At 45.1% G+C, this 27945-nt stretch overlaps 1 protein-coding gene across 1 annotated transcript in view; it reads left to right on the plus strand.

Moving 5' to 3' along the window:
- Window positions 1-27945, plus strand: part of NADSYN1 (NAD synthetase 1) — a 217194-nt gene that overhangs the window by 55653 nt on the left and 133596 nt on the right. The window contains exons 8-9 of the mRNA XM_086959527.1: window positions 1606-1723; window positions 24254-24385. Of these exons, the coding sequence (XP_086815653.1) occupies window positions 1606-1723; window positions 24254-24385 (250 nt within the window). The remainder of the gene's footprint in view (window positions 1-1605; window positions 1724-24253; window positions 24386-27945) is intronic.

Raw genomic sequence — 27945 nt, forward strand, 5'->3', positions numbered from 1 at the left:
CTTGATGGCTGTAGGTTTGTCTGTAAGCGAGAGAATCAGCTGGGTTTCGTCAGCTGATTGAAACTGTGGCTTCTGATGATAGCTGCAAGCGGGCCATGTAGATATTGAAGAGGGTGGGGCTCAAGGAGGATCCCTGAGACACTCCACAGCTAATCTCTGTAGGTTCTGAGTTGAACGGCAGAAGCCTGTCTCTGCGTTCAGCCGGTGAGATAGGAGTAGATCCATTCTAGGGCTTTGTCACGGATGTAGGCATCGTGAAGTCTTTCAGAAGGCTGCTGAGAGGTCCTGGAGGATGAGGGAAGTTGTCTCGCCTCAGTCTATGAGGGTACGAATGTCGTCTGTGGTGGCGAGGAGAGCGGTCTTGGTGCTATGGTTGCTTCTGAAGCCCGATTGGGAGATATCCAGGATATTGTTTGGTTTGATTAACTCTGAAAGTTGGGCGTTCATGGCTTTCTCAATGACTTTGGCTGGTAAGGGGAGCAGAGAAATGGGTCTATAGTTCTTGAGGTCCATTGGGTTGGTAGAAGGTTTCTTCAGCAAGAGGGTTGATCTCTGCGTGCTTCCAGTCTTCAGAATGGATGCTCCTCATCATCTAGAGGTGAGGGTAGCCCAGTTGGTTAAGGTCTGCTGTGGTGTGAGCCATTGGGTGGGGTGGTTGGGTCTTGGGTTGCGAAGCTGTCATATATCTCCTTGATCTTGTGGTGGAAAAAGGTAGCGAGGTTGTCACAGACTTCCCAAGATAGGGGAATGTCTGCTGTCTCTGTGTTGGGTTTAGCTAATGTATTGACCAAAGCGAAGAATTATTTGCCGTTGGGTACGTTGGCTTTGATGCGTTCCTGAATGCCTGCTTTCTTTGTTGTTCTGATGAGGTGGTGTTGTGCGGTGATGGTGGATTTGAAGGCTGTGTGTCCTGCGGTGATCTTGGTGTGCCTCCATCTTTCCTCAAGCTGTCTGCAGGTGACTGTCAGTAGCCGAGCTAGTAGAGTTTGGTCCTGTGTCTATAACATGCCACCCACTACCAGTCTCCACCACTTTCCTGTGCAAATATTCCACTAAAACAAACCCAGGGTGCAATGTTTATTCTTTATTCTCACTTTCTCCTCCAAATGCCTTGGTACAAAATGTAATGTCCCTTGCGGAGAGCTTTTTAGTTTCAAGTGCACAGCTGCAGAATGTGCCAGCACCAGCTCTCTGAGTTATAGAGGCTGATGGACTCTATAGGTCTTTCTGTTCCCAGCATATGGCTCCTTTGTATAGCGCTCCAAATAGCAAACAAATAGCTTATTCTTTCCATTTCCCAAGAGGACAAACACATGCCATAATGTGCGATTTAGTAGGAAAAGTAATTCCCTCGGTAACCTCAACCTTCAGTTACTAGTAGCTGCCTAAGCGTAGTGTCTCTTGTAGCTTGTGTTCGAGTATTTAGTAGAATTGCACTCTTACCCATTACAGGACAAAGAACATTTATAGATCAGACTTGGGTTTGAGGTTTTCCTTTGAGTCACTGGATATTCATGCTTCTAGATTCCAAGTACACCATTCCATGCTGTACAGATCTTCTAGGAGAGAACATTAACTTGTCTGTATGTTTCTGCTTTTCAACAGCCCTCACATAGAAATGGGTCTTGATGGGGTTGAGATATTCACAAACTCTTCGGGCAGTCATCATGAACTGCGGAAAGCCGACAGGAGAGTGGATTTGGTGAAGTCCACGACCGCAAAGGTAGAGCTTTCAAGACCTTGTCTTGTGTTTTAGGAGTGATATTTTCATCGTTATGGATCATGTTACACAGTAAACTGCTGGAAAGGGAGCCTTTGACACTAGAACGCTTGTTGAAATTTATAAAGGGAGGTATTTCAGCATGTTTGTCGTGTTGATGCTCTTTGTATACCTTTACGTTTGTGGTCTGTCTTCTGCCTTTCCAGATGGCCCATAACCAAGCCAATAATGATAGCCCTACATAAATGAAGCATGCGTTCTGACTCTGTTGTTTTTATGTTTATTGAAGAATTTGATTAAAATTTGTTCAGTTCAATGTAAGCTAAGCAGAATGCCATCAGCGTGTCATTGTGCTGCAAAAGTTAGAATATAACATTTCCCCCCAATAGTTTTACTTAACACAGGCGGGTGTCATGGAACTGTACAACAAGATGAGATTTACATTCAAGAGTAAAACAAAATACTATAGTACTTGTTTTGTGTACATATTTGCATGGGGATATTACCAGAGTATATAAAGTTGAGATAATATAAAAAGGACTGTACAAAATGTTGGTGTGTCATCTGTATGATCAAATGAAATGTTTATATTGAAAACAAACAGCAAACTGTATGTATTCTGCCATGATAGTATGTAAAGTCTAAGGTAGGATATATTGTGTCACTGGGATAAAGAACAAGTATGGGTGTTTTGCTAAGAGCAATGCAAGTATTTTTTGCTGACCCAAAAACTGTGAGCAGATGAGAGATAACTAGAGGCTATTCACTGGTACTAACTAGAGGCTGTATTTTTAACAGTAGATAAACATACCTATATGCACGATTAGTGAAAAGAATCTGTGTTAAGTTGGTTAGGTATTTGTCAGTGTGTACATTTTTGATGAGTTTCTTGAAAAGGGCTAATTATGAGGCACTTCTTATATTGTTAAGTAGGACAGTCTAAATTGTTAGTACCTAACCTGAAAATAATATGTGGATTATAATTTGTTCTCCTCTAAGTTTAAAAAATGTACTAGGGTGATCACCCTCACACTGTCAGACACTAACCAAGTGGCACACATTACCCCATTCACAATGGCATATCTTTGTAATGCTGCTTGATGACCAGCACATGCCCAGTGTCTTCTATTACATTGCACCGGTGGCAACTTCATATACGGATTAGAGCCATTTTGGGCTGTCCTTCATGCAGCAAACTGCAGCTTTCTTTGAACCGCCATGATCTCCCAGGCTTCTGCATCCAGTTATGCCAACTAAAGGAATTCCCTTTGTGTCATTTGGCCTCCTCCAGGAGTGTTGGACACTGCTTACCTTGCACCCATATGCAAGTTTTAGGAGTACACAGAGAAAAGGCAAGCAAAAGGCCCTACTTTAATCCTACTGTGGTCAAAGATTAACAGTTAGAAAGACTTGTTTTATTTATTTCTTCCTACAAGTAGCTGAAGAAGCCTTAAGTAAGTGTAACATACCCACGTCAACGGAGTAACAAGAACCTGCTTCTGGTTCAGTCAACAGTGGTCTAACCCCCTTAGTCATCCTACTACCAGGAGAATGGGTGCTTTATTTTGTATCTCAGCCTCTTCGTGTTCCGTTCTACACAGTCTGAACCTATGGCTCAAATGCAATAAGCAACCAAATGCTAACCCTCATTTCACTGTGAAGGTCATTCTGAAACGCCAAGTTGCCTATAACTCAATAATTATTTAGGTATATTCCTATTTAATGTCCTACTATTACATTGGATACAGTCAACATTGGAGTTCAAATGGGTTATCATGTTTTGTTTGTATCCGTGGCTGTTATATTTATTTATTTCATTGAATAGGCTGTGTTGTGATTATTATCGTTTCAAAGAGGGTGGTCAACTGCTTCAAAACCCCTCGTACATGGAAAAAATATTTTCTGAGTGACCACGTTTTAAAAACAGTTATTTGCCATTATCAATGTAGGAAGGTGGCTACCTGACTATGGTTACCCCAGATTTTTTGCCTTGTGTTTAGCTGGTTTTCGACTTAGTTGGCCTGGTTCCCTGCTAATCAGGGCCCCAGGCTATCTGCTCTCTCTGTAAAATGGATTCCATGTACCCTAGGTGCATAACTAGATTGGCTTGGGTCACCTTATCAGCCCCTGTACAGAGCACTATAGGTGCCCAGGGCATAGGTGCATCCAAGGCCTACCAGGGGCTGCAGCATATCTTTTGCCACCCCTGGCTGGCTATCTAAAATTGACACAACTGGCTGATCACTCAGTTGGGGCAAGGTGGTGTAATCACCCCTTGCTTAGATATGGTATGCCTATATCTAAACCTATCTGGACACATATTTATTTTTATTTATTATATTTATTTTGAAAGTTTTATATAGCGCGAACAAGATCTTTGCAGATATCAGAGCGCTTTACATAGAGAGAGTACATGATCCTAATCCAACAGTTAAGTCAGTAAAGCTAACAGCACAAAACGATGTAGATCAAAAATGCAGATAATACCAATAAACAAAGAGGTCAAACAGGGAGTAAGGTCTGTGCATATTCTTTAAGAGTCCGCAGTAGTGGTTCAAGTGTAATTAGTACACTTAAACTACTTGGTGGGTTGGGTTGAGTTGGGTGAGAGTTGTATGGGGTTTGTGGAGAGAAGTTCTTTGATGATGTGCAGTTCTTCTTTGACCTGGATGAGGGTGGCCATGATCTTGTCCAGCGTGGGGTATGCGATGGAGGTGGGGGCGGGGATCAGAGGTGCATGACTGACCTGTGAATTAGCGAGCAGGAGGGGGGGGAAGGCTGGTGTTAGTGTAGGGCTCCATTGTGTCAGTGTCCATGTACGGGACGGAGTTAGGGAGGGGAGAGAGTTTGGGCGGGGGCGGTGTGGATGAGGTAGAGAGGGGGTTGGTGGAAGGCGGAGAGAGCAAGGTGGAGGCTGGGTGTAAGTTAGAGGAGGTGGAGGTGCAGTAATGGTAGTGAGGACTGAGAGTGGGGGTGGGAAGTGGGATTGATGGTGGACCTGTTGAGAGGTGGGGGAGTTAAGTAGGGAGCGGAAGTGTGTTCTACGTATCTAGTCAGAGGGTAGTGGGGACTGAGGATGGGAGGGGATAACGGGTGGGAATTGTCGTTGTGTGTGTCGTTCCGGAGCTGAGCTAGGTTGTGGGTGGGAGCTGTGATGTCAGGGGAGAGAGGAGTGTGGGTGGGAGCTGTGATGTCAGGGGAGCGAGGAATCTTTATGGGGTGTGTGGAGGTCCGAGGGTTGGTAGGGGCAGAGTTGAGGGTGCTGTCAGGGGAGAGAGGAGTGTGGGTGGGAGCTGTGATGTCAGGGGAGAGAGGAGTGTTAATGGTATGTGTGGAGATCCGAGGGTTGGTCGAACGGGAAGGGTTGGTGTTGAGGGTTATGTCAGGGGAGAGAGGGGAGTGGGTGGGAGCTGTGGTGTCAGGGGAAAGAAGGGTGTTAATGGTATGTCTGGAGGTCTGAGAGTTGGTAGGAGGGGAAGGGGTGGGGTTGTGTGTGAGAGCAGTGTGGGTGGGAGCTTTGATGTCCGGGGCGAAATGAGTGTTAATGGAATGTGTGTAGTTCTGAGGATTGGTGCGTGGGGAGGGGGTGGGGTTGTGGGTGGGGGTAGTGGAGACTGGGGTGAAGGGAATGGCGGTGATTTGAGTCATCGGTTCATTACAGGAGGTTAAGAATTAAAAATTAAAACGGGTGCAGTTTGTCTAAATGTACTGAATACAAGTAGATGTATGGTGCTGTCAGTATACTGGAGCAAAATACAAAAGCCACAGTAAGTTCATGAATCGCAGGTGACATTAGAGCGCAAACAAAAGATATATGCGGTAGCAAATGTTGCAGTACAGGAGTTACGTGTACCAGGTGACACTAATGCGCACCCATAGGTAAATATGAGGTAGCAGTCGGTACATTACATGTTATAATACCAATACATAAAAACAGATAGTTGTAGACTATGAGCACCTAAAATATATGAGGTAGCAATCGGTGCATTACAGGTAAGACAATTACATAAAAACAGGTTATAGGACCAATACATAAAAAAAAAAATAGTTGTACACTGTGAGCATCCAAGAATATATGTTGTAGCAGTCGGTGCATTACAGGTAAAGAACAATTGCATAAAAACAAATAGATGTAAAAATGCTGCAATAAAAGGCAGACACTATCACAAGAGCGTGTCGATACAGGCTAAGTAAGGTGCGCGGTAGTAGAACTTAGACTATGTGTCTGGTTCTCAGCTCTTGCTCCAATAGTGAGAGTGACTAGTCCATGATGGCCGCCACTGAGAGAGATCAGACTAAAATGGCCGCCAAGAAGGGGAATCGTAGTCCTCTGTTTGTTGTTCTTGCTTTGGACCTGTGTGGAGGAGATATGCCGAGGAGCCTCGTGGGCCTCTGGAGGTGCAGACAGAGATTTATGGTTTCAGTTAGTGACCCCTGCCCTTGTGAACAATGGCGGTTTAAAAATGTGAGATGAATGGAGTAAATAAAGTACCTTATGGTTATTTTCAGCTCAGTGGCGCCTTAGAGTTTAGAGTGCAGTATTGCCGATATCACACTTTGCAGGCATCCATGGTCTAGTCAAGAGGTGAAGTAAGATGCGGTGAATTACTGGCAGGCTGCATGCTAGCCCCCATGCCCGATCCTCGGTCCCCGCCAGCACCGCAAGAAGGCTGTAGGTCCGCAAGTCTGCTCCGCAGGTCCGCTCCTAGGGCCCTTGCAGCAGCATGAGAGGGGGGGGGCACCGGGAGTCATGTCCGCCGAAGGAACCTCGCTGTTGACCGCAAATCGGCCAGAGCTCCTAACCTGCAGCCCCTCCCGTCTCGCTAGGCGATGTCGTGTGTCCCCAGCTCCCTCGCAGATCCTCACGGGGGCGTCACTGCTCCCAGTCAGCGGACAGGTATCCTCTGCTGGCTCCGGTCAGCACCCCATCAGCCGGTTCCCGCCGTCCGTTGAAGTCAGCTCATTCGACCCCCCCGAGCCTGTGCGCCCACTCTCCTATGGGTGCCGCATGAGCCCGGGCAGAACCGCCGCGCAGTGAGAGGGCAACTCGCTTGTAATCCCTCACCAGGGGCGTCTCTGGTCCCAGACTCGTATCTCCTTCCGGCTCCGGTCAGCGCCCCAGCAGGCTCGCAGCGGATGTCTCGATCCCGGGTGTCTCTGGTCCCAATCTGGTCTCATCTGCTGGCTCCGGTCAGCGCCCCTGCAAGCTCCAGGCACCTCGCTTGTAATCCCTCACCAGGGGCGTCTCTGGTCCCAGACTCGTATCTCCTGCCGGCTCCGGTCAGCGCCCCAGCAGGCTCACAGCGGATGTCTCGATCCCGGGTGTCTCTGGTCCCAATCTGGTCTCATCTGCTGGCTCCGGTCAGTGCCCCTGCAAGCTCCAGGCACCTCGCTTGTAATCCCTCACCAGGGGCGTCTCTGGTCCCAGCCTCGTATCTCCTGCCATCTCCGGTCAGCGCCCCAGCAGGCTCACAGCGGATGTCTCGATCCCGGGTGTCTCTGGTCCCAATCTGGTCTCATCTGCTGGCTTCGGTCAGCGCCCCTGCAAGCTCCAGGCAGTCAGACGTCCGTTCTAGGCTCCTGCGATGGGCAGTAGCAGCCCGATGTCCGGTGAAGGCGGGGGCGATAAGGTCCTCTCCCGTGCCGTTAAGAATATGTTCCAGTTACTTGAGTTGTCTGTTGTAGTTACATTCAGTTGCGTAACTACGGATACCCGGGATACTGAGTGCTAACAGGGATTAAATCCAAGATTGGAATCCCAAGCACTCGGAGATCCGACCAGGAGCTCCTACCCGGCGGCCATCTTGGGCCGAATACAAATATAAACCTGTGAGCCACTCCTATGGCAGGCCTTAACAATCCTGAAGGCAGAGTGCGTGGTTTAATGTGAGATGGTGCTCTAGCATGAGCTGAGCCTGTCTGCAGCTGTCGGGACCAATTCCCTTAGCTGTTCCGGGATAATGCCAAACCATATACTATTAAGTGCATTATAATCCTCGCGGTTATATGTCAACTTTGGTTTGGCTTTATCAAAACATGTCGTGTAAGGTGTCATACGAATTGGAATACTACCCCCTCGCCAGTCCTGGCAACGGGGGTAGCATTCCACCCTTCGAGAGGGAGAAGACATGTTACTTTGCTGAAACGCGGTTGATTTAAAATGAGCCTCAGATCCTCAAAATGGATGCCTCTGCCACAGACATGGGTCTGGCCTCCTGCTGCTGACCGAAACTCAGCAAATGGTGGCCTGGACAAAGAGTTTCCTGTCGCAGGGCGGTGTCAAACCACCCCAGACAGGAGATAGTGGATTGTAGCAGGGAGGTTTCAAAGAAACCAGACACTGCCTGGGGAGCACAAGGCTGCCCCTTGCATAATCCGGCCAAAGCGGTTCTGGGGCACACCAGCCCCAGTCCCAGCGTGGCCTGGATCAAAGGAAAAGGCCACGAGACACTGACCGTCCAGCCCACGAGGGATTCTCGAAGCTGTACACCGGGGTTTGAGAAGCCCCACCCTGAGCTACACTTGCACCAAAGCTACCCCCTCCACACTCGACGAGTGCTGCGTGGGGCCCTTCTGCTTGTGTTGGCTCGACGCGTTGGCCCGGTCACTTGCCAGCTGGCTTGTGGCCCCTGTGCCGACGAAAACTTGAATACGACTTGCTTTTCTGGTTGCTCCAGATCTGCACCAGCTCCTGTGAAAAGGAGCCCCCACTCTGACCTTCCTGGTCTGAGTGAGAAGCAATCTCCTGGTTCCGCGTGGATTGCTTTTGCCAAGTGCTGTTTGCTGCAATCTTGAAGCCGACGGTGCTGACGGCGAGAGCCTGCGTGGGACAGATCGTTACCTGCTCCTGGACGTCGCAGATGCCCCAGAGCCCACGTGACAGCGGAGAGAAGCCTCTCGACAACCATCTGATTGCGCCCGACATTGCCTGGTTCCGTCCTGGTTCCACCCTGGTCACTGCTGAGTGACCCAGACTCTGTCCCCTCTGCTTTCAGATTCATCTCGACTTCGATCCACCCTTGGATCACACCGGACACTTCTGCTTCCCATCGCCTGCAGCTTCTCCAGCTCCAAGCACCAAGAACCTGCGTGTCAAAACCCGACGCCACTTCGACCCTGTGCACCCACTTCCTGTGGATGAGGTAACATTGCAACGCCGGTGTGCCCACGTTGGTACACACCTCTAGGGTCTGTGTCTTAAGTTTTGTTCCTCTAGGTTCAGCGGAAGTATCTTTAAACTAACTATGTGTAACTTTTACGCACCATTGACTTTGCATTGGTGCAAGCCGCACTTTACGTGCTGCACCCGAATCCCGCGGGCTTCTCCCGACTTCAGCATTGCTAGTCCTGACTGCTCCCAGCGATTCTCTAGGCCCTAGGCCTAACCACTGTTCGATTGGTATCTCTTATACCATTTTTTTAGTATATGGTTTGAGTGGCCACCCGCCCTTATCCATAATTGTGCAACTTTGTATGTTATACTGTGCTTTTGATTTAACGCTTGTGCCCCTTTCCTCATAAAGAGTACTGGGGATTAATTTAGAAATAAACACATCTATTTTTATAGAATATACTTGTGTGGTGTCCTTTCATTTGGTATTACAGGATTGTATGTGGTAAAACAGCTCGCTTAACACGACCTCTTAAGTTAAGCCTTTAGGCTGCTTAGTCCATGCTACCCCTAGGATAGCTTGTCTAACAAGGTTGACTTACAACAAGACACCATAAGGGATTGTTTGGACTGATACAAGGTGGTTCCAGAATTGGAAACATCACATATCAGGCCAACTTCTCACAATCAAGCTATCACTTCTGTAGTTAATTAAGGAAAGGCCCAATGCTCAGTCGTCTTTTATTTAAATTGTCTACATATTATCTGTAGAAGAATTCATTACAACAAGGGAACATAAGTTCCATATATATGGATATAAAACTTTTTATATTTGGGGTTCCCAAAAAACTTCTCTGATTTACTAGTGCCTTGGAGAGATATTAAAACCTCATTGTATGAATAGCAGAACAAATCTTAGTTTGTTGTCCTAAATGTTAAAGAATCTCTTTCATTTTCTTTCTGTTGTTTTAAAGCCTAAAACCTCTGCTGTTATAGTGAACCGTCCTAACACTAACGTTATTTTTTTTTTTTTTTACTTTTAGCTTTTTTTTCTTTTTTACATTTTTGTTTCATGTATCATGAAGACTACTCTTCTCTCAGATCAGCACCACCATAGCCCCTACCTGTTACTGTCTCGTAGTAATCGGTAAAGTCGTTTTTATTTTTGCAGAAGATTTGTTTTATAACAGACTTTATGGAAGCTATTACGTTTACTTGCAATCACATCATGTCTGTTCAGTATGTTATGTTAGGTCAATTTGTATGATGACACTATCCACCCGTGACGCTATCCAGGCACTAGTATGAGTAATAATATAGATCTTGGGGAAGACTACACATTATCGAAATCTGCAAACCAGAACGAACAACAACACGAGGACAGGTGGACACCACTATAGTATGTTGACGTCTATTGCAATAGGCATCATTGAAGAAAAGTCACCAATAAATCTCTTAAGCACCTCTCAGCTTCTGTCTGCCTCCCAGAGGTGCACCAATAATCAGGAAATATCAGCCTACTTTCTGTGATACCTTTCTTTCTTAGAGGTAGATTATCATACTTATGATTGTACCTATCTAATGTTTCTTCACAAGGCGTTAGTACTTTACAAGTGGTGCCTGTACAACAACGCTTACGAAAAACAACGGGTTCTACCAAAGCCCGTCTTAACTGCATCGGAATTCCACTCTGTTAGGGAGAGAGCATGGACAGCCATCCGCCTTAAGGCTGTTTATCATTTTATCAGCAGCGGCAATAGGTCTATTCTTATATTTAGCCTGGATGAGTGAGGGAACAAACTGAGCAGACAAGCCTCGAGGGACAACCTCGCGGAATGCAGAGTAGTCTTGTTTAAACCATTATGGACTTTGTGCCTGTAAAGGGACAGTATTGGTTCAATTCACACCATGTGGATATAGTTTGCTTCAGTGGTGTGGAACCTAGGGCAGAAGCCCGAACCATTGTTGAATTTACTGCCTAGCTGAACTGGTGTGGTTATGGTTGATGTAGATAATCGAGTTGAATTTAAACCTATTCTTGGATACTTATGGCTATTTTGGTGAGATCCTATCCCATTCACGATCGTCAATGTCCCTTTCTAAACTTTTCTCCTATTTAACTTTTAAATCTAAGTGTATAGACAGTATTTTTGAGCAAAGCCTTTAATTTGTTGAGGTTTTCTCTATGCCTTCCTCCTCTTGTGTTAACATCGCATACAACATCATGTTGTGCCTGGGTTCAGTTTCTCCTGTATTCTAGGCTAGCCTTTAAGCTCTGGCAAGGGAATCATAGGCTGGAAATATGTCAGATTTTATTCCGTAGTCACTTCTTTCTCAGACATAAAAAGCAGACCCAAGTGGAATAAGTTTCCTATTTTGTTAAAGGATTACTTTTTAAAGAGTTTTACATAAAACCCGGGCAATGCTCGTTCCAACCCCCTCAAGCCTTCCAATGGCCAGTGAGCTGAATATGCTTATGTATTACTTAATTTGCTAGGATAATGATGCTAACAGTATCTAGCTGTGATCAGTAATTTAGGGATGTGCTTCTTCCTACCTTGTATATAATATAGGACTCCCTATGCGCTTAGGGATAACAGGTGCTAAAGATGTGAGACCACACATTACAAATTTCAGTTTAGCTGCAATATAATATAGTTTCAGTTTCATCGGTCTTTATTCGGATATGCACTATCCATAAAAGTACAAACATTTCTCATAATTAGTCATAGAAGCATTTATATGAATCCATCATCTTAAAGTGTAAAAAAGCAGAGCTCAACTATAAAACTATTCAGTGAAAAACATTGCAGAGTTATCATGCATGTTTGATAGCCGCTTGAATGCTAAAGCGCCAAAGTGCAAAGTGCAAATATTTCAAGAGACAGCAGCAAGGATGGGCTAATTATTAAGTCACATTAAAAAGCCCACAGCTTCTATTAAAAGCAAGCAACATAAAACAGTTTGATAGTCATCACATAAATATTACCAGTATTACAAATAGAAGCATCGTATGAGAAAGTGCCAATGACCATAATGCGAGTAAGGATGAAAGGAATAGCAGCAAAAGGGTAAACTTGTTAAATTCCATACATTGTGCTCTATACATCCAAATATTCTTTATATTACATATTACCCTATTTAAGTATTAAATCAAAAAGTGCATATAGTACATACTAATCCGACGTTCCGGAATTCCTGGAAGAACGAGAACGAATAGCCATTTTTAAAAAGGTGCAAACTCGATATGTTAGATCAACATCATTAAGCTGGAGAATAGTTTTATATGCAACCTTAAAATCCGTTGTTCCATTAGCCCTACAAAATGGGATCAATAACTGCATACTGTACTTTTGATAAAAGGTGCAGAAAAACAAGAAATGCCGCATAGACTGCTTTCCTTGGTTGCCACAGGGGCAAGCCAGATACTTAATATTGGGTTGGTAGCCTAAGGGAAAGCACAGCAAATATTTTATTGTACCTGATCTAAGGCGAAAAAGAAGGCTTCGCTCCCAGTGAGTGATGTCTCCAAGGAGATAACTAACAGGTAAACTTGAAGGAGGTCCACCTTCTTCTGCCATTGATATATATTGTCCCACGGATACTTTGGTGTGTTCCTGTGCGTACCTTATATCCCCATAATGTTTCTATAGAACTTTGCGGGCAATCTATTTATCAATTGCATCTAATTGGTCGGGTTTATGGAAAATATGACCAAAATTAACTGCTGTCAGATTTGCCCGTACTTCCGCGAGCCACGGTATATCACCTCCCCTGTCACATTTTAAACAATCAACTAAAATCTCCCTGGTTAGTGAGGCTACCGGATTTTGCCAGACCTTTAGCCAAAACATGACAGGGTGGGACCTAATATAATCCTCCAAGTAAGATAATCTTAACTCATTATGACAGGCAAATGTAGATGATGAAATTGGTAATCCCAAAATTCTCCTGCAGAATCTATTTTCTTCGGCCTGGACACTTTTCAGGTTTGTGAAACCCCAAATTTCAGCCCCATAAGTCATGATTGGTACACATTGTGTCCTATAAAATTTAAGTAGGGACAATACTACCTCCTTTCTTTTTGGTTGAGGGAGACTTATTATTGAGTTTACTGCTTTTAAAAATTTGGTCCGTCCATAAGCCAAATGGGGTGCCCAGGATCCGATATCTGAAAATTGTAAACCCAGGTACGGGAAAGTACGAGTGCTTAACAGTGTATCTGACCCCGAAGTACTAGCATTAATAAGACATTTTTTTAGGGCCACAACACATTAAAAAAGATTTCTTAAAATGTCTGCAAAGATTCAGGCTATTCATAATAGCTACAAAACCCTAACTAAAATACGAAGAGCATTGGGTGTACGCTCCATTAAAACAGCATCATCTGCATATAATAGGGCAGGCAGTATATTGCCATTAATTATTGGAACATCTGTAGTTTGGTGTGACAGCGTATTGTGTAGCTCATTAACATATAAAATAAACAAAAGTGGAGCAGAAGCACACCCTTGTCTGACGCCTCTTCCAACCACTATGTCCCCTGAAACTGCCCCATCAGTACTTATTCTCACCCGAGCCCTTAAATCCCTAAAAAGTGCACCATGTCTTTGTCCAACCCATAATCTAAAAGGCATTGCCAGAGCCGAGATCTATTAACAAAATCAAAAGCGGAGGTAAGATCCATAAATGCCAGGTAAAGGGGACTGTGTCGGGCAATAGTATATTTCCCTATAATTAGGTTAAGATTGAGACACTGTTCCACCGTTCCAAGATGACTTCGGATTCCAGCTGGCATTTATTTAATATATTTTCCTCCTCTGCCCAAGTTCTGATTTTGTTAAATAAGACCCTCCCCAATATCTTAAGAGTGTTATCAATTAAAGAGATTGGTCTATAATAGCTCGGGTTGGATCTATCTCCCTTTTTGAAAATGGGGACAATTACAGATGTAGACCAAGTTTTGGGAATTTTAGTTGTTGTTAAATTATTAAAAACATTGAGTAGCAAGGGGGTCAAAAACTCTGGCCTAGATTTTATAAGGTCGATTGGTAGCCCGTCTGGGCTCGGAGCTTTGTTTCCCAGACTCTGGTTAATTACATCCTCAACTTCTGACAAAGATATTTGGATTTGAGCAGGAGCGGGGTTATCAAAAGTATCTTCACACTCAGATGTGGCAGCATATATTTTTGAAAAATGGGCTACCCACGTTTCGCTTCTTACATTACAGCCTAACGGGGTAGATGTATTGCCAAACGCTCTCAGGTACTTGGTGGCTGACCAGAAACAATTTGTATTATTAAGCTTAGCAGCACAGGCCAGGTTACTCCAGTGCTCTTTTAAAATCACGTCTCGCCTATGCTTCACTGCACTTTTATAAGTATGCCTTAACAAACTAATAAGGTTAGGGTCTCTGGGGGAAGCTGATAGGGCAACTCTGAGTTCTCTGTTAGCACTAGAGCAAGTGTTATTAAACGACCTAGGGTCGGATTTGAGTGGAGCTACAGGTCTAGAAATCCATTTTTAATGCCTGCATATAGTAGGATAAAAGCAGAAACTGCCTCTGGGTTAGGATTGACCAATATGAGATAAGTCTCACAAAGCGATTGATAGGTTTTCACCATCTTTTGGAACACCCTGGGGCAGTCCCTGCCGTTCCGTTTAACTCTTAAGTTGTCTGTAGAAGATTCTTATGTTAACGGCCCCTGGCTCCTTTCTAGGGTCGGGTGTGAGGGCAGCTGTAAAAGAGACTAGGATTGGATTATGATCCCCGAAGGTGGATGCTTTAACCTCTGCCACAACTAAATGGTCTTCTAATAGTGCCGATATACAAACATAGTCTATGGTTGAGGCTCAACTAAGACCTCTATAAATAGGTATTAGACTATCCTCATTATTTACGGCTGCAATATCCATAACATTTAAAAAACTACTATTTGATAAATGGTCTATTAGTTCATATCCCTTTTGCACGGATTGACTGAGGTATGCTGGATGGGGCTCACGGTATTTCCCCCTGCAATCTTCGCATTAAAGTCGCCCCCGAACATATTCCTACCGGTTTTTGCTTTCCCAACAAATTATCCATATCCGAAAAAAAAATTAAAATATTAACAAAATTCACATTAGGTGTGGTTAAAAAATCATTGTTATAAAAATTAATAAAGCAAATAGAACCCCCGTGTGTATATCAAAGCTTGAAAATTAGCATTTTTGGTGGGAATTGATTTTACACTGCCGCCCAATGCGATACTAACCCATATCGATAGACCACCTGAGGGTCTACCTTGCTTGGGATGAGGGGAAATAATATTAAAACACTCATAACCTTCAAGATATAACTCTTTAGTTGCCCAGGTCTCCTGAAACATAAGGATGTCGTGTTTATTTATCATATTTCACCCATTCTTCGTTATTTAATTTAGAAGCCAATCCGGCCACATTCCAGCTCAGCACCTGTAATAATGAGTCAGAATGATCATTTACAAAAATAATTTCAGCCTCAGGGGTTGTTAGTAGCTGGGATAGTCTCCGTAGGTGCTGTAGGGGCTGGTTCAGTCAGTTGAGATTTAAGAACAGGTCAATCAAGGGTATCTAGATCGGAGATGGCAGAAAACCTATTTCCCGACTGGTAGGTGGGGCTGATGAGTGGTTGCTGTACATGGTGGTCTATAAAAGAAACCAAGGGGTAGTGCACAGATATTTGTGGGCAGGGGACAATTAATCTCTCTAACGGCCAGCATTGATCTGACAAGGCTAGGTCGGCGGAAGTTGATAACAATACAATCACCCCAGATGTTTTTTTCTGCCGATCCCACCCAACCTACCCATCGTACCATTAAAATATCGTGTATATCGGACCTCCTGTATCCTTTGTATTTAGCCAACCAATCCACACTTTTATTTCGTAATTGTTCCCAGGACTCAAATTTAGCTGTGGTCATTAATTTAGGGATGTGCTTCTTCCTACCTTGTATATAATATAGGACTCCCTATTCACTTAGGGAGAACAGGTGCTTGAGATGTGAGACCACACATTACAAATTTCAGTTTAGCTGCAATTTAATATAGTTTCAAATCTGGGGCTCTCATGGATTGAATGGACAGTGGCAATCAGATATTGTCTAAAGCTAGCTTGTACCTCCAAATATTCCATAGTAGCCCTGTCATTATATCATATCTCAGATAAATGAACATAACAGAATTACCTGAAAATTTGTAAAATGTGAAACGATCCTGGAGCATTACCGTCTCAGCCAGGAAGATCCTCCCAATAACCGAGAGGACAAGACTTTTCCAGAAACGTATTGAATTATGTATCGCACGGATGGCACAATCTTTGTTGCCGGCTGTGAGGTTTGAACGCAGATGGTATATCTGAATCTCTAAACACTTGAACGTGAGGGCCGACAAGGACAGTGTTCACTTATCTACTCCATATAGTCATGTTGTTTCCTGACACAGTGCCAAAAGATACGACTTGTCACAATTTACTTTTAGGCCTGACAATTTCTCGAATTTCCTGAATATTTCCATTACCTTCTTCAATTGGCCTTTAGGATCGTGGAGGTATGATAAGATGTTATAAAAAAATAGCAAAATAATATGTCAGTGTAAGAAAATGGGTGTTGGCTGAGGTGGGTCGGTGCTCCCATCAGGCAATTACCACAATCCATGCCAGGGTTAACAACAGAAGTCACTAAATTAACCCTCTAGTAGCTTGGCACAAAAGCAGTCAGGCTTAACTTGGAGGCAAAGGGTAGTGTATTTTTGCAGTAGACAAACAGTAATATGGTAAAATGCAACACAATAAAAATCCAAAACCAAATAAAGTCACATTTTAATCATCCAATCAGTAGAACCGGTAAAATAGATTTTTTGGGTTGTTTTGTGAAAATAGCACCTAAAAGCACAAAGTGCCTGGTTGTGCTACACCAGGGGAAAGTCACTAGTTCAGACCGACTGCAATGGAGCGTAGGCCGTATACAAGGACCAAGTCAGTCACGCTGAAGAGTTACCTTCTCAAGTCTAGCTCAAAGAGTTCTGTTCACGTTGAAGGCCACGAGGAGCCCAACTTCAGCTTTTCACCTTTTTCTTTTTTTAAGAGATTCCACTGATGCCATCAGAGCTCAGTCCAGCAGAGGCCAGCAGCAGGGCTACAGCATGTCTGGTTGTTACTTGTTAGCTGGGTAGTTGCTGGGAGGCCTCTGGAAGCTTATGTCCCTGTATCTATGTTAGGTCAGCCAACTGGCCTACGGAGTCACGCTGGACAGCTTGGAGTGCAAGCAAGCCGGTCCAGTCCTTCAAACAGAAAGGCAGTCGCCGACACAGCAAGGCAGTCCTTCTGAATTTACCACAGGTCCAGGATTCTACTGAGCAAGGACCCTGAAGGTCCCATTTTTAGGTCTCGCTAGACCTATTGTTACCGAGTTTCTTGTCAAGCGACCTAGATCTGGCCACGAGCGCCGATAACACCTTGTGGACGCGCCCCCTGGCCCCGCCCCCCCAGCCATGCACATCTCTTGCTCCAACTGTGCACAGCAAGGCAGCCTCTCGCCTCTCAATCACGCGCACACACACACACACAGGAGCGCACAGAACCCCCCCCCCACCCCACACAACTAAGCGGCACACTCAGACACATGCACACACACATTCCCCCACCAATACCACACACCCCCACTCACCTGGCTCTTTCCGCGTGTCACTCTCCCTCCGCAGTAGGTCAGTCTCGGCATCGGCATCAGGCTCCATGTCTTCTCCGGCGATCCTCTGCTGCTTACGTTCACGCTCACGGCGGCGTCTCGAGCTCTCCAACCTCGTGCACTACTCACGCCTGAACCTGGGGAACGGGATCGTTTTTGCGGTGTCTCGCGCTGGTGCGCGTGCAGCAGTTCGTTTCATTCTTGTTGTTTTGAGAATCTGGTCACCCTATCCTCCTGGCAAAGCATACAGAAGGCGCTAACCCTTGTAATGAAGACCACTGTTTTCCTTTCAAACTTTTTTGCATAGTTATATGTGCTACTGCATCCGAGAGCCGAGATCGTGGCATTGGTACAAGATAACACAAATGCGTCCAGTGCACATGCCGGATTAGTCCCAGGCTATGACTTTACAAGTGCATAGCGCTCGCTGCCTAAGCCCTGGGAGTAGGCCGCCGTCCCAGGAGCACCTGCGCTCTGTTTGTTCTTTTGTGGCTGAGAGGAGGAGGTGCTGTGGTGCCGCCTCGCTCCAGGCTTCCCGTGCGGTTCCTGCTCCGACATCGAACATGCTTTAGCGGTGGATGAGCAGCGACAATCCTGACTGGTAGCAGAATGATGGGCAGGGCAATGGGCGGCCGACTTATCTAAGCCAGGCCTATCCCGAGAGATGTGTGGCGGTCAGGCTAGCAGTACTGAAGCAAGGATGCAAGCAACGAGAATGGCCCCGTTGACTGCTGTTGGGGTAGTAGACTACAGGAATTATCAGGAGTCTATGGACACATCAGGACTGCTGTGAGCACCGGTGCCACTGCTCCTGCTGCACCCATTGTAGCTATACTCCTGTACGCCGGGCGCAGCCATGAATCTGAGGGTGATGGGGTTGGGGGTCTTCTCGAGCTTTATTTTCACAACCTTTTCAACATCAAAGGCCTGCCTCATTCAAGCAACGCCTGGCAATGCACGTGTACAGGCAGCGCCGGTGGTACTTTCCAATATAAGTAAAAAGGCAGGGAAGTAGTTGCTCAATGCTGACGTCATGAGTTTGAAATCCGGCAAAGCCAAATCGGTTTCTCATGCTTCCGAATCGATAAATCAAGCTACATTATATAAGGGGATAAACACTGGTAATTTACAGTGCTTACAAAAGGAATTGCGGTAATAAACGCTAGATGAAGATAGCAGGTTATATTTCCCTCTAAAACAGAATTCATTGAAAATGTGCAATCGGATATTTGAAGCTGGTAAGACACAGCTCACAGCACAAGCTGTGAGTGAGCCACAGGGGTCTGTGCAGGCTTAAAGGTACCGGTCCAAATTGGGACAGTGCTGGCTCGGCTTCACCCTTTCAAGATCGAAACTATATGTGCCTTTCAGTTGAATAATGAAACCTGCTTGCCTCATGCGCAGCGAGACCTGCAAGTTTTTGAAATCCCCTCAATAAATCATCGAAATCGTTGTAATGGTGGGAGTCAGCTCTGTGTAGCTGCAGCGGCCCGGTGGCACGCGTTTTATCATCACAACTGGCCACACAGACAGTAATCCGTAAAACAAGGAGTGGCGACCTTTCTGTAACTAGAGGCCCCACCCTGCATTCGGAGAGCCCACCAGAACGTCACAAACCAGTCCATCGAGAGCCCAGCTTTCCTAAGCCGATAATGGAAAGGGGCAAGTGTGCAAAATACAGAGGCAGACGCTTATACCCAGCAATTTACAGTGGCATTTCCTTTGCCTCCGCCTACCAGACAACACATGTCTTCTCTGAGGCTTAACACCTGCTAGCACAGTCGCAAAGGACGCTTTGGTATTCACAGGGCTGGACTACTGCCCTGAGCGCTTTCAACTCACGAGACAGATCAGCAGGTCGAAGTTCAGAACTGCAGGTCGAAGGTCTCTAGATATCCTCAGAAACAAAAATGTAAAAAGTTTCCCTTCAAAAGCAGATCTGTCTAACTCTAAGGGGAATGAAAACATTCAGAGGAATATTGTCGGCTGTGATTGCTTGGCCACGTTTACTTAAATACTGGTGGGCAGATTTACAAGCCCCTTGCAACACTTTTACGCTGCAGTTGCGTCACTTTTGTGACGCAGCGGCGGCGTAAACCATGCGCCACGTTGCAACTTATTTACAACGTGACGCATCTAGGCAGATGTGTCACGTTGTAAAGCCCTGCGCCACATGAAACATGCGTCAGGTTTCATGTGGGCGAGGTTTCATGTGGGCGTTCTGTCGCAGGGTGGGCGTTCCCTTGCAGGAAAGCCACGTAAAACTGATGGTCAGTTTTACGACGCTGCTGCGTCAAATCCTTACGCCTGCTTGAAGCAGGAGTAAGGAGTGAGGCACCATGTGGAGTATGGGCGGCCCCTGTAAATTGCAGGAGTTGCGTCGCGTTTGCGACACAACTCCAGCAATGAGTCGCCCGTGCGCCTCAAGATGCGTCACGCATCTGCCCCTCCTTGCACCCTGGTGCGCCGCATTGTAAATGAGACGCATCTGTGGTGGCGCAGGGGGGGGGGGGATTACGTGACGCATCTGTTCTGGCGCAAACCTGCTGATTTGCAGAGATGCGCCAGAAGACGTAAATATGCCATTGGCTTTATTCTCTTCCCAACCCACCTTCAGAACCGACGGCCACCTAGCGACTTCAAGTACAACTGTGTGTACGCCATCATGAAGCTAGCAGAGTGCAAGCGATGGATGCCTTCACAGTGTGCAAAAATAAAATGTAAAAAAACACGCACTTTTATTAGGTCGAGCTATTGTGGCATTCATCAGCTCGACAACTTATGTTGCCGGTATTTAGGAGAGTGGATAGCTACCAGACGCGCGCTTTGACAAAGTCGGATTTCACCTTGGGAGCGAGCGTCTGATAGCTGCGCATGCGTGGTGCAAGCCCTGGCTCTCACACAGACACAGGCAGCCCCCACCCCTCTGCATGCACGCACGCACGCACGCACACACACACAGGCGCGCGCATGCACACGCAGGCATACGGCACACATACAGGCACACATACAGGCACACTATCCCCTACCTCGCATTCTCTCTCAATCACACACAGTCACGCATGCGCACACACATTCCCTCACGCACACACGCGCGCACACACTCCCACCTCCCCACCCCCCCTCCCCCCAGGCATACACACAGGCACGCACGCACTTCACATCAGCCCTGGGCCCCACTCACCGACTGCGCTCTTCCGGCGGGGCTCCTCATGGCGCGGCGTGTCTCATCCTCTAAATCGGGGCTCCCTCAGGTCAGAGGAGCCCCGCAACAGGCGCCACACTCTTCCTTCTCTCCGGCCCCCTCCTGGGGACCCGGGCTACCCCGGACGGCAGGGCGCTCCATGCGCCGGCAGCTCGCAGCTCGCGGACCTCGGGAGGCGGGACTTCCGGTCGGCCGCGAGTGGATTGGCCGGCCGGGCAAGAGCTTCCGGGTCGCCGCAAGATCAGCTTTCAGCGGCGCCGGCACACGGAGCTCGCTTCTCCAGGCTCGGACTGCCCCTGTGACTTGGATTTTGCCCACCAGGACCGTCCGAGGGAAGGCGGTGAGGACTCGTTTTTAAAGGTAGTTCTATTTGTGATAAAATGCAGGCTGTGAAGACAAAAGTTCCACAATCGGGTGCCTGAATCCGAATGTCTCACTCCACATGTGCAAGTATTAAAGCAACCGGATAGCAAACACAATCACAGTCATATGAAAACGAAGGAAGTACTTCAGAACATGGGTAACAAAAATATCGTCTGAAAAAAGAATAGTTTCAGCCATTGCCGCCGCGTCATCAGAGGGCTGCGCCGGGATTGGCTGCAGCTCTCCAGGACTTCAGTGACATCAGCCTCTCCTCCAGAGATTAATGCAGTGCAGGCGTTCTGCTTGTTTTTGTTTAGTTTTCTTAATTGAAGAAAATGCCGAAATGTTTACTTTTGGGCCACTGTCTTAGTACATGACGAGGAAGCCTGCTTTCTTTTGTTTTTTTTCCTCTTTCATCTTGCCTGCATCGGTGGAGGAGGGGGAGGAAGTTCTCGGAGGAGGGCTTGATAAAGGGTTCAAATAACTGATCAATGCTGTTGAACGTCCTGTGATTTTTGGCCACCCTCTTAATCTCCTGTAACTCCCACCCACATCCCCCAAAAGAAATCAACCCAACCTTGTGTACTGTAACCGACAGGATCCCAGTGTGAGGCGCTTTGAGTTTCTTGAAGCCACGTATGTACCGTAGGCGGCTGTGCCGCCTCCATGACAGGCCATCAACCGCTTGAGCAGGGCCGGAGCGAGGCCTGCCAGGCTCGTGTGGTATTTGGTGCGGGTGGCTCTTAAGTACAGATACATTGTGGTGTGTGTGTGGGAGAGAGGAAAGACTATTTGTTTTGCAGTAATAGTAATTGCATTAATATAGCGCTAACTAACTCTGACGAGGCGTCGAAGCGCTTTTTTCGGCGAGTAGCACGCAGCTGACTATTAGAATTTTTAGGAGTTTTGTAAACTGCTACATGTTACCTCGCCATTACTTCAGGGCCCCTGAGGAGATATCAATGTACATTTTTATAGAAAGGGGCAGCTAGAGTCCAGTCGGATGGGTGGGTGCCAGTGCCAGATATTCTTGGAGCCTGGAACCTGACCTATGAGGAGGCTGTAGATCTGACACTTATGTTGATCAAAATGTACCGATTAATATTTATGAGAGGCTGGCAGTCTGATGCTGTTATCTTCCTGGCTCCAAGGGGACCTTATTGGCATATGTGCACTTAAGGTTCCTGTAACATAACTAGAATCTCACCACATGCAAAGAACACTAAGGGACAGGCTAGTCAGTCTTTCTGTCTGTATCTTTCGGCCTGGATACTATCTTTCTTTCCCTGTTACCATAGCTTTCTTATAAAAAAGATGTTAATATTTCACTTCTGTTTTTGTATTTTCGTCACAATAAAATACGCTGAACATAATCTTCACAAAAGTTATTTACAAAAGTTTAAGCTATTGGCATTATAAATTACAATAACTTTTAAGTATTAATTATGTAAAAAAAATAAAAGCCATTGTTATTTGTAATAACGATACATCTAAGTCACGTAAATAAAACACATATTGCATTACAAATTCTATAGGTGTCACATTTGCAAAAGTTAAAACTATTGGCATTGTAAATGACAAAGCTATTAATTTTGCTATTTTCAAAACCAACACATAAATAAAAAAATTGTCATTTACAATACCAATAGCTCAAACTTTCCTAATGCGAGACCTATTTGCTTGTTATAGCTGATGCCAGCCTTTGTATGAGGGGACAAGATCTCGACAGTTCTTCTCCTGGTCAGGGCTCCAAGTCTGGGGTGACAAAAAGCAGCCCCACTTCAGAACAGTATAGAATGCTATAGCCAGATTAATGTATGCCCACGTGTGAGGAAGCAAGAAATGCTGAAAACGTTTTATTCTTAAACTGGTACCCAGCCGGCATCAGTGCTCATTTCTAACTGAAATCCCTGGTTGCAGAACACACATCTAAGATATTTGTGGAAATTCTCTTTCTGGTAAGCTGATCAATTGTTATATTCACATGGGCATTTCTTTACTCAAACACCCAAACGTTTGTTTGCTCCGGGAAGTAAATAGTGCCTTGATCTCCACCGAATTTTGCTTTGAAACTTGGTGAATATACTAGCAATTCAATATGAACCATTCTGTCTTTTGGGAATAGTTTTGCTATCTGACTGCTTGATGGAGTATCTAATGAAGGCCTACAATACTGCCATTGGCCAGCTCTCCAGTGGATGCACCTTAATGTGTGCCTGCACATTTATTTACAATATCTACAGAAAATCAAAAAAAGGTGTGCAGGGGTTGTGGAGGAAGGGAGAGTCTAGAAGTGCTGGAACATATGTTTCAATTTAGCATGGTAATTTGATGAGGATGCATTGGAAAAACTGACATGATTCCTAATTTGCAATCTTCCAATATTGTACTTATTTCCTACACATTAAAACGTGTCTTTTGCTCTTACTTTTTCTCTCTAGCGTTAATACTACGCAGTTGCCTATTTAGTAGTTCCTGTGTAATCCTAACATTAAGCTTCACAGGTCCCCTTGTGATTCCATCAGCATTGAACCTACAATGTTCTTTTTTTAAGCTCCACTAAGTGTAACTCATTAAGGATAACTACCTCAGTGCACCAGCACCCAATGCACTAAAAAGCTGCACAAAGAAATATGGCATACTGAGTGACAGCACCTGTATTGGTGTTAATTGCTACCTGGTGGCGTGTGTTTTTTGTACAAAATCTAATATTAATTTATAGTACTGTTTGTCTTTTTTATGATCTCTAGAACACAGAGAGGTTGGCTCCTACAAAGGCAATTAGGTGCATAAGTGAACAGCAAGACTTTTGTCTCACATTTTCAAAGTTCTAACTATAAAGGTGAAATTAATTGTTGTAATGGAAGATGTACAGTACAAGCAAGTTCTTGTCTTGACACATATTTTAATTTTTGTTAACTTTTTTATATTTTGTTAAAAAATTTTTTTTAAATGTCTCTCTTTGGAAAATCTCAAGTTTAAGAGTATTATATTTGATCTTATATTTAATACCATTCACTGTTGTTTTGTAATTTCATGGAGGCGTTAAGGTGCCTCCTAGAATGTTGACCTGTCATGGCTTGAATAACCGTCAATGTACTGCATGATGGACACACATTGATAAACTCTGATCTCTGGTATGTTTTCAGAATGGTGGTGTCTATATACTGGCTAATCAGAAGGGCTGCGATGGTGACCGCCTCTACTACGATGGGTGTGCCATGATTTCTTTGAATGGGGACATTATTTCACAAGGTGCCCAGTTCTCATTAGATGATGTGGTATGTTGCCTTTCTAACAACTCTACATCTGAGAGTAATCATCATGGCCTGGATTTTCATGTTTTAAATGTTAGTTCTTCGTGGATTATTCATGACCTCTTCCCTGTTTATTTAGTTCAATATTTATGTAACAAATTAAAGATCTGATTGGTAGAATTAAGGTAACATTCAAATGAATGTATTGATTATCTAGAATCCCACATCTCTCGCATCCTCTCTAGCATCTTTTCTTTTAAAAATTGTAGAGCCCTGTGTACATGTGAAGGATAGCATACTCCATATAGTGTTGTGTTTTCTTGTCACCCACTAGTCTCACTGTGCTTATTTTAAATACACCGGTGGGTGTGCAATGATGGGGACTTGGGTGCTTGTTAACTTTGCATACATTCATATAGGAAATTAGAGAGAAAAACTTAGCTGTAGCAATTCATATGACTGGGTGTATTGACAGGCTTTTTGGCCCCATTTGGGAGTGATAAAGACTTTAATCTTGCTCACATCTAGGATATGTATTCCTAGCTTGTTTGGCCCTTTTAAGCCCTTTCTTCCAGACCTAGAAGAGGCCATCTATTGCCTATTGGCTTTGGCCTGTCATTTTTGCTTATAGTAGAGGTTGGATCCTGTGGTCCTGACTTTATATTACACATTGGTATGGTTTATGTAGGTACTCTGACAGAGCTACGGGTTATTTCATCCTTCTCAGGCCTACAAGGCCCAGAACTAGAGAGACTCCATTTTGATGGAGCTGAGAGGCTTCAAGGGAAAAGGTAATATTTTGGTTTTGAGCTGTTGTTCGCCCTAAGCGAACCGGAGAGAACCGGCCAGAGCTGAATCTAATCAGGAAGTGTCTCTGGGCTCAGGTCTCTAGACGAAACAAGCAGCTGGTCACTGTGGGAGCGTCTAGCGCAAGGAGCCTGGTACATGGGATCGGTGGGAGGAAGCTGCTGGCTGGAACTTTCCATGAGGAGACAGCATTCTATATTAGTGAAGTGCAGAGGCGGAGTCAGTTAGTTGAGTTGGAGGAGCAGAGAGTGTTAGTTGAGTTGGAGGAGCAGAGAGTGTTGGTAGAGTTGGAGGAGTGGAATTGCAGGAGGAGAAGAGACAGAAAATGCTTGGAACAGAGAGAAGACAAACAGACAGTTAGTGAGCTGGAACTGAAGGAAGCAGTTACTTATCAGGAGGAGTTGTGAATAGCTGGAGTCTGAAGTAATGCCTTTTAGAAGAGACTGAAGTTATATCGTGGATTAACCTGTGGGAGCAGCTGGAGTTAATTGGACATTGGCACAGAGACTTTACCCAGAGTGAACAAGCTAGTGGAATGAACAGTTATCAGAGCGGCAGAAATCATTAGATTAAAGTTGAAAGGTGGAGAGAGTCCGTGGGGGAGAGAAATCCAGTGCAAAGTGATCAGCGCAGAGGTGTGTCCAAGAGTGCAGGAGAGAATCTAAGACGAGCTAAGGCACAGACGAGAGAGGAACCCAGATGACAGCTAGAGCAAGACTTCATACCCCTCAGGTGATATCCTTCTGTATTTACAAACCTTAACATTGTCCCTGTATGTCTAATCCTTTTCTTTCAGCGGTGTGTTAAAAGTTCCTGTTACCCCGCAGATAACCTTGTACTGTATGTCTAATCCTTTTCTTTCAGCGGTGTGTTAAAGTTCCTGTTAGTCATAGAGACCCCGCAGATTTGTGTATGTGTATTTCATCATTGTTAAAATAAAGAGACCCCAGTTCTTAGTGAACTAGTGTGCATGTGTTATTCTTAAGATAGAGCTAACCTTTCTTCTAACCAGTTGCTGTTGAGCAACTGAAGGATCAAAAGGGAGTAGGAGCGCTTAAATCAGGGAATAACTCAATCACATAGTGTGTATATCTTTTGTCCCCATACAGTGGAGGTAACCTTGTCTCCTAGTCAGGTATTACTGTTTGAACAGATGTTACCCCTGATCAGGTAAGTGATAGTTGAATAATTAGGGAGAGAGGAGACCTGCAACTAAGGGATAAAGTTCATACTAATTAATTCGGCCATCCCATAATATTATTGTAGTAGCAAACCCTTAGTGAATAGTGAGAGAGACTTCCCAACATAGAGACAGAGAGCTGAAGGTATTCATAGGAAAGTGGTCGTCATTGGTAAGTGGCGTTAGTGAGAGCACTGATTGTGGTCAGTGTGTAGATCTGCCGGATTGTAGATCGTGTGTGAATGAGAGCACCGGAAGGACACGGTGCGTAGATCTGCCGGATTGTAGATCGTGTGTAAATGAGAGCACTGGGAAGGAGACCAGTGTTTAGATCTGCCGGATTGCAGATCGGATTGTAAGTGAGTGAGCACCAGGTAGGAGACTGGTGTGCAGTTCCGCTGGACTGTGGACACAATAGAAAGAGAGTGAGCACTGAGGCTGCAGCTCAGTGTGTATGGCACGCCAGATTGCGTGTCGAGTGAGCACTGAGGGTAATCAGTGTGTAATGGTAGATAATCAGAACTGCCCCAGGGTAGATTAGTCTGGACCTATGATGTCGCGAGACTATGAGGTATGAGTGTGGTGTAGGGCATGGATGTCCTTAGTAATCAGTGAGTATTCTTAGTATCCCTATAGATTTAGTGGTGTTTCTGATGATATGAGCTTGTATATTGCGAGTTCCCCATCCTCAGGTAGGTACCCAGGTGCCTGGATAGATGGTCCTGAGGAGGGAGGTGGTTACGTTCCGGCTGGGTTGGAGGGGCTCTCAGGAGCTGATCCCATCTGGTCCAAAAATCCAGTCGTTACACTGGGATAAGGCCAACCAGAACAATTATTGAATAATGACTATACATTTATTTTATAATTAAATGCATTTTGATAATCTGAGTATCTGTACATGAGTGGGAAATGTGGTCCAGGATTCTGTGTGAGAAATCTCTAACTCTAACAGTAATAGAATTATTTTTACTCTCTTTGTTACTTGACCTTGAATTTATGATGTAGGTTTGTAATGAATATGCAGTGTTATGGGTCTCACTTAAAGCTTAAACGACAGGGTGCGAGATCACAAGGGCAGCAGAGACCTCACATCAGCACTGTGGTAGCTGTCAAGAAATTGTAGATCTCCCATCTGGTTAGGAGGAGTATTTCCCAAAAAATGTTCCCACAAATCCGCTGAATTTAATTTCTGGAAAACTGTAGGCCAACCATATCAAGGTAGCTGGAAGGTAATTCTTTGTTTTACAACCCGCTCTAGAACAAATTAGCACTGTCCCTGATGGGGGAGATATTTTCTCCCTTTGTATCTGGGACATTTTCTTGCATGGAGGTCCTGTGCTGTATCACCATCAGAAGCCCCGTCTCTCTCCCTCCCCCCCGAAGTAGAGTGGGCCTTCGTTCATTCGAAAATTGAGGGTCATGTTGCAGATGGGCCAATGGAAAACTCAGCTAAAGCTCCACTGTTGTAAATTAAGCAGTGCCTGTGACTCAAATAGATTGGATACTGGGGTGAGCAGTGCATCTTTGCCATGGGGCTGAAAAGCTATTCAGTATGCTTGCATTTACTTCATCTGAAGTTGTTAAAAAACTTCATTGT

The sequence above is a fragment of the Lissotriton vulgaris genome, chromosome 2_2 (genome assembly GCF_964263255.1).
Source record: "Lissotriton vulgaris chromosome 2_2, aLisVul1.2, whole genome shotgun sequence".
NCBI lineage: Eukaryota > Metazoa > Chordata > Amphibia > Caudata > Salamandridae > Lissotriton > Lissotriton vulgaris.